Source organism: Phaseolus vulgaris, chromosome 9 (assembly GCF_000499845.2).
Source record: "Phaseolus vulgaris cultivar G19833 chromosome 9, P. vulgaris v2.0, whole genome shotgun sequence".
Classification (NCBI taxonomy): Eukaryota; Viridiplantae; Streptophyta; class Magnoliopsida; order Fabales; family Fabaceae; genus Phaseolus; species Phaseolus vulgaris.
Window position 1 is genome coordinate 14,763,429 of NC_023751.2, and position 7,665 is coordinate 14,771,093.

The 7,665-nt window shown below is 33.5% G+C and overlaps 1 protein-coding gene across 5 annotated transcripts; it reads right to left on the minus strand.

The window, feature by feature from the left end:
* Positions 1 to 909: 909 nt before the first annotated feature.
* LOC137821437 (UDP-N-acetylglucosamine transporter UGNT1) lies at positions 910 to 7,665 on the minus strand. Of its 5 annotated transcripts, XR_011082799.1 has the most exons (12): positions 7,293 to 7,665; positions 7,076 to 7,152; positions 4,960 to 5,121; positions 4,734 to 4,867; positions 3,956 to 4,086; positions 3,790 to 3,834; positions 3,573 to 3,670; positions 2,896 to 2,935; positions 2,700 to 2,807; positions 1,718 to 1,798; positions 1,532 to 1,588; positions 910 to 1,451 (listed from the first exon to the last, which is right to left on the minus strand). XR_011082799.1 is itself a non-coding variant. In XM_068626029.1 (10 exons), exons 1-9 carry the CDS (start codon positions 7,444 to 7,446, stop codon positions 1,572 to 1,574), a joined length of 915 nt encoding a protein of 304 aa, XP_068482130.1. In that variant the 5' UTR covers positions 7,447 to 7,665; the 3' UTR covers positions 910 to 1,451; positions 1,532 to 1,571. The 5 variants fall into 5 exon arrangements, 3 of the variants coding, with proteins under 3 accessions (XP_068482130.1, XP_068482132.1, XP_068482131.1); XR_011082798.1 differs by lacking the exon at positions 2,896 to 2,935; XM_068626029.1 differs by lacking the exons at positions 1,718 to 1,798; positions 2,896 to 2,935 and having other exon boundaries at positions 2,711 to 2,807.

Here is a 7,665-nt window from a genome sequence, read left to right on the forward strand (position 1 = left end):
AAAAATATTGCATCCTAATTTCATTTGAAATCCGTGAAGTGTTTTGGTCAACCTCCATTACTAGCTAAACTTCTACATATTTTTTAAAAGAAAAATGATTTTTTTGACACTCCACCTACCCCAATAAATAATAATATTTTAATTATTTATAATTTTTTTAATTTTGAAAATTATTTTAACATTTTATATTTTACTTGTATTTTTATTAAGAAATTTTTTATTTTTTATTATAAATATTAATATATTATAAAAGAATAAACATATCAAACCCAAAAGCAGCACACAAAAAAATATAAAACCCAAAAGTGAATGGTCGCAGTGAAAGCTGAATTGCAACTACTTACTTTACTTGCAATGTCAAAGAGTTTTACGAATACAAGAGTCACTACTTTTAGAATAAGGATCCCTTACGGTTGAACATGTAATTGTTTAATAGTTGAGATCCATGCAGTTGAAAAAGAAACTTCATAGTTGAGATTCATATGATCGTGACCCATACTTTACAAGACAAAGCTTTGCCCAAGCACCACATTACACCAACAGTTAATGCCATAGTTTTACCAGTAAGAATTTTTAGTCAGACATATAACTATAGTTAAATAGTTATAATTAAAAAAATATTGGTTATAGCATTACTACTTGAGATTCGTATATATTTTATCTTTCGCTTTTAACTATTCAAATAAAATTTTAAAAAAAGAGAAAATTTTGGATTGTTGAATAACAAAATGATAAAAAAAAAACAACGGTTGATCATTTCTCACAATAAGATATTTTTCCTTGGGATGTTTTTCCTCCAAGCTCTTCCGGACCCTTAATCAAAATTTATCATTTTCTACTTACACAATGGCTTAAAAAAATGCATAGTTGACAGGAATAGAGGGATATGAATAGCAAATCACCCAACAATTGCAGAAACTTCAGCTATTATGGTAAGCAAAATCGAATTTCAAAGCCTGTATATATATCCAAAAATCGAACATCAAAAGCTTACCGTCCCTTGCCTAATCCCGTCTTCTTCAACCTCCCAAAAAAATGAATAAATACATGTAAACTAAAAAAATATCCCTCCCTGTCATGTGGAGAAGGGTGAAATTGATATGAACGATCGACAGAAATGGATTCATCAAATACACTTGGTGAACTCATTCTTAGATCAAAGGCATGGTAGAATATTTAAGGCCATGAGATATGTATTGATGTCAGCATGACTCAGCAAAATCTCCCAATATAATTAGATTGGCCTAGGTGTAGAATCAATTCGGATTCTTCTCATTCTAAAGGTTCTCCTTGTAAAGGGATGTAGTGAAGGTCAGCTAACCTATGCAAATGCTAGTCCCTAATCCATAAAGACATCAACGCACAAACTCAGTGAGTTATTTGCCGATGAGCTTATAGTAAGCAAATAAACCAGAGCCCGCAAAACCCAGAAGTTGTCCCACTACATTCCACTGCAACAAAAACACAACTCATTCTATCAACAAGAAAAATACCTCAAATGATAAAAATCAGTCCGGACAAGAGTACTCACAAAATCAAATGGCAGCCCACCAAAAATTATCCAGCCAAAGCTAATAGTGAATAGATCCTACACATTTATTTTATTCAGAATAGTTAGAGTCCGTGCTTAAAAATCGAATACAACCATCAATTATGTCAATAATCTAAAATGAATGTAAGAAGGACTGTAGAAATGATTTTACACCGCAAAATATACCTTAATCCAAATAAAATCAAGATGTTGTGGTAAGTCTTAAGTAGGCAGCGTTTGGTAAACATATTCTACCTTTGGTGTATTCTAAAATAAGAAACAAAACACAATATTGTGTTGAGAAGTGGTATATTTTGGTTCTATACAAAAGGGAGGAACCAAAGATAAAATCCTACCTTAGCACTAAGTCTTAATTAAAGGTTTCCAATGTCAATCAAAGATCATTACTATGCCCCATCAATCAGAAACAACTATTCTGAACTAAAATGCGAAGTTATGTTTCTTTTTCACCAATTGTTCATTACTTCATTGATCAAATTTGACTATAACTTTAGACCAGAAAGATTATCTCCAAATAGAAGATAATTTGACGTCATTTTTCCTCTTCCAAAAATGTTTATATGTGAAACTGCTGCTATATTTAAAAGATTTAACTATTTTAAATTTAGAACGGTGAAATCTGTAGAATAAAGTATGCTTATAACCTTTGATTGAAACCAACGGTTAAGATTTTAACAATTTTGTAACGTTGTATATGCACAAGGATTCGTATCACTGATTTTTTAATGAACATTTATAATTACAATTTATCCTCTCTGTCGCATACTAGAGTCAAATTCATACTTAAATACCCCTCACTATTCAGAGAGTACATTTTGAATTGCCTCATTACCAAGTGCACCCTACCCTCTTAACACGAACCAATGTACATAGGCAATTAATAGTTCCTTAGACTTGCTTTCTCTATCTCTCATTCCACACCAAAATGTACAAGTAGATTTCCCCCATTTTCAAGTTGCAAGAAGCGCACCAACGCACCTCTGTTTCTACCCCAATATTGGTCAAATTTTTAATTTACAAAAAATATCCACTCCACCTACATAGTCCTTGCAAAAGTCAATGCAGTAATTGGTACTATGATAACACCATGAAATAGAACGCTTATACATCACATATTTATGGCAAAACAACTAGTGAGTGAACAAACCTTCACATTACCACATATAGTCTGTGTCACAGCCGAATTGAGTGTTGTGTTCAGAAAAATACTGTAATTTAGGAAGAAAGCAAGTATGCAGGAAAAAAGCAAAACAACCTGCACCGCAAAACAAATAAAAACTACAGCTTGTCAAAATATCAAAAGTAAGAGGAATCTGGATTTAAAACTTGAACCAGATATGGACCTTAACTTGCTGGAAACAAAATACTTCCGTATATAGAAGTCTGCCCCCATTAATGCAAAAAAATTACAAGGAAGAGTAAGACACATCTGGAAGCAGTGATAATTTCCATAATGGAAATGTAATATACTTTTTAAACAGTGTATGACAGGATAGACCCCTTGAGATCAACAGATATAGTGTGAAAACTGAAATTTAAAATTTATTTGGATTTTACTTCTAAGAATGACAAAAATAAAAATCAAATAAAACAAATGGATTACTAATAATACTCATGAACCAAGTCTGAACAAAACATTTAGTCTGTTTTATCATGATAGATATACCCCCTGCCCATTTACATTTTGGTCACGAGGTTAAAATGTGGCAAAATGCCCCAGCAGATTGCTACAAAATACCATCAAATTGTCAACAGAATAGCCATGTGGAACACATGATGGAAATACGCTAGGCCTGTTTGCACTTTTTCCTGTGTACTTTACTACATAAGCATATAACCCTCTTTCCAACAAAATGAGGCAGCAATAGCTCAAGCTGGCAAAGTGCAAAAGAGGGAAGAAGAAATTTGATTATACGATTAATTCTAGACAACTTTGAAGGATATGAAAAAAATATTTTGGCAAGTAACTAAGGATCAATACTGCTAATTAGTAAAACGAGAAAGCATAAGCATAACATACAATAAAACCAGGGGAAAGAAGGTATGGAAAGTTGAGTGTCATCTTCAAGTCACCCCGTACTAATGTCCAAATAAGCAAAAGGGGTCCACATACGATACCTGTACACAAAAGAAAAAATATTTCAAAGTGCAGATATGTTTAAAGGAAAACAAACATGTTTTCTTTTACCACGAAAATAAAAGTTTGATGGGCCATTTTGTACAATCCATCAGCTTACCATTGCACCAAATAAGGCCAAAGCTATTAAGGCCACTAGTTTTTCCTGAAAAAAGACAACACAAAATAAATAAGAAACAGCAGTCCAACTACAAGGACAAAGGGTATAGAACTTCCAGTTTAATTCCTATGCACTGTCAATTGATTAGATAGGATACGAATACAACCAACACGGGCTATCGTTGCAAGATATATGGCTGTGGTGATGTTTGACAGGAAAACAATGGCATAGCCATAGGCATCAAAGGAGAAATCCCGTGCTCCAGCTATAAATGCACCGAAGACAATCAAGCCAACACTGATAACAACCTTACAAATTTCAGTTAAATGAAGGAATCAGGGAGATGCTCATTCAAAGAACAATTTTGAACTTTAACTTCATTGAGTTAAAATGGGAAAAAGGGACAGAAATAACTAAACGAACAGAGAACCATTTTTTTTTCTTTTGAGTAAACACTCAGTTTTTAGTCTTCCAAAGAAACATGAGTCATTACAAAACATCAGTACTCACTGGTAGCTGCTTTCTGCTCTCCTTATTAGTGCCAACCAACTCCGCTAGGTATAGGTAGTTTAGCCACCAAATTAATCCTTCAGATTCTTTTTGTCACTGCTTTAGTCCTCAAAATATTTTGTCATTAAATTAGTCTCTCAATGCCCTCTCTTGCAAAAGGCCGTTGGGCTTAAGTATTGACAATGCACAATGCACGAACCTAAACACTTGGTTGTAGAGTGTCCAATTCTATGTTAAGTTAAGCTACTAAGGGTTTAAGTATTGATTTATTATATTTCTAGGACTATGGAATATTTTCCACTCTACCTAAATTATACATTTCACATACGTCACCAAAATTTCACATGCATTAAATCATCAAAGATTTATTTGAGCACAATATGGATCTGTAATTCTGTATTACATATCATGGCAATTGAAAGAATGTACTCTACCTGAAATTGACAGAAGATGTGTACCTATGCCCCATAAGCATATATTCTGCAAGCATTGTAAATACCACTGTGGTCCTCCTAAGGGTGGTGTACATTGGGACATTTACTCCACGAACAGACTCCATGGTGACTAACTTTTGAACAAAAGTGAATGAAAAAATTAAAAAAAAAACATAAAATAAATGACAATTGAAATTTTTTTCTACAAATAAAAGGAAGGGCGTACCATGTAAAGTAAATATGCCCCTGACAGAGGAAGAGTGTGCTTCAAAGTCCTCAGTGACACAAACTTTTTTGAGTTATCTGCCATAATTACTGATTCGCCTGCTATGAGAGAAACCATCCTCCAGCGCCTCAATACATAAAGAAAACAACATGAACATACCATCTGCAGTGGTAAGAAGCATAGAACTATGTTTAAAAGTGTGAAAAAGGTCTAATGGAAATCCAGGATGCTTTGAATGGTATCAAGTTGCAGGGCCAAAGTGGTCAACCAAGGCATGGACACTATACACTTCCCTACACATTTTATATTTAATATATCATTTCTATATCAAATGTGTGAAAAATAACTTTTGCATTATTTCTTTAACTAACTTGGATAATCCTTAATTTAAGAACTTCAACTACTATAAGGATTTTGTTTGATTGCAAGAAACCTAAGTTTCACTTGAGAAAGATGCTCAAAAGCATGGGTAGAGCAAAAAGGAGGAAGATATGGCACAATAGCAGACTGGGAAAAATAGTCAGAGTCAATAAATAAAGTGAAAATGGAAGCTTACTTTAGCACAGTCAATTTATAGATTAAACCTCCATAATCTTCTAAATGGGAAGGGAGGACAAATTTTTCTTTTCGAAAATATATTCTCTAGTTTGATAAAATTTTAAGATTAAAGAAATAAAATGATAGATTAGTATAAACTTAGAGTTTAATTCCTATGTACTGTCATTAGAAATCATCATCTGACATCTACGGTAGTTATTGTAAAATTTAACAAATTATTATTCATGACTGTCCATGAATAGATGATAGTGAAAGAATCATTTACACTCAGTGCATATACTATTTACTCATAAATTTGAGGTTTAATTTTCATGCAGTGGCAAAAACTTTTATACAGTCAAACAATCAAGAACAATCATAAATATGACTTAGTGCATATACTATTTACTCATAAATTTGAAAGTTTAATTTCCATGCACTGGCAAAACTTTTATATTGTCAAACAATCACGAATAATCATAAATATGACTTTCAAAGTAGTTATTAAAAAAGTAAACAAACTAATCTTTCACAGCAACTTATGATTGGATTATAGCGTTTGAAATTTTGCGACTGGAATTCAATGGACGATAATCTGTGTTTGTATCATGGAGTAAAAAGCCTTTGCATTCTTTGTGCATTCAAATTGAATTCTAAATTTGTCCCCTCTTCCCTTTTCCCCAAACATACCCTAAAGTCACAACAGTCATCATTTTGGTCCTCCAAAGAATTTTGACATCAATTTTATCCCTTAATCATGGACAGTGGCATCAAGGTGAAAGTTTAATCTAATTTTTATGCCCCATAGATTGATCCTCAATCACTAAGAAATTAAGGACTGTAAGAGGAGAATAATCGGCCAAGCATTCTTGTAGTGACAAGATGAGGAGAAAGATATTTATTTATCAATTGTATTCTTGCTTTCAAGAACAGTTGAGAACAAAGTTGTTTTGGTTATACTTTCGAGCAAGTGATGCCCGAAATTCTTAATACAACAAAGTAGTTGCATGCCTAGGCTTGTCTCGTTGGAATCATGTGAATAACACGAAACCAAACAACCTACTTGAATACCAGATAAATTTAGAGAGACCATTCATGATACAAAGGATAAGTCACAATGTTTATCCCCAAAGAAAAGTTTCAAGTGCTGTCTCACAGGTTCCTAAAACCAAGAAAAATCCAAATAAATCCTTGAAACTATTTGTTGTTCATCTAAATTCTTAAATTCAACTAGTTACTATCATTTTGTTCTTCAAACATGCTTTAATGTTATCACTTCAAATCACACGTTGCATATAACAGTGATTGATTGATTGCTGTTCCAGGGACTTTCTTTCAATTTTCTCAGTACCCAACAGTTTCAAGACCAAACAGGTGAATTACCCTTAGATCAAATATATCATGCCTGATCATAGTCCAATTCCAATAATTTGATTTTTAACCTTTGGCAAACAAAGGAGTCCTAGACACTTTCCTCCCCCAACATTCTAGTCCAGTTCATAATTTCTTATTGCTCAGTGTGGAGACTATAACTTTAATCCAAATAATAATAGTAATAATAATGAAAATGTAGAACAACCTGAAGAAGTGTAACGACACTCGCAGACGGGAAGTCATAAGTGGAAAGAACAGCTTTATTGAACAGTACCAAGAGAACTACAAGACAACAAAAACTGAGATTAGCAAAGTAATTAATCAAAACCTAAACGCACGCAGAGAATGAAATGTGGTTTTAATTTTTGCGATTAGTCTAATAAAAAATGCACCAAAAACTAAATAATAAAAGTGAGCTGAACCTGCACATAACATGTAAGAGACAGCAGCGTAAATCCTTCGTCCTCGGAAGGTCTTATTTTCGCTCTTCAAAAGCCAATCTCTGTCTTCTTCGTTGGGAGGATCCGATACCGGAAGCATCAGATTCTCCGCCGAATAGGACGGTTTCAGAGGCATTCCGCAATTCTCAAACCTCAATATCTGAGTTTCGCGATTCGGAGCTCGCGACTCGGAACTTGACTCAGTTCCTCCACTTCTTATCTGGCGCTGCCGAAACCCGCCGGAGTCTCTCTCTTTTTCGATTCGGATCCTGCAAGTTACTGATTGGTGAAAGAGAGATGAGAAATTATTTCTTGCCACAATATTCTTTAAACTTTTTACATTAAGGAAATTATA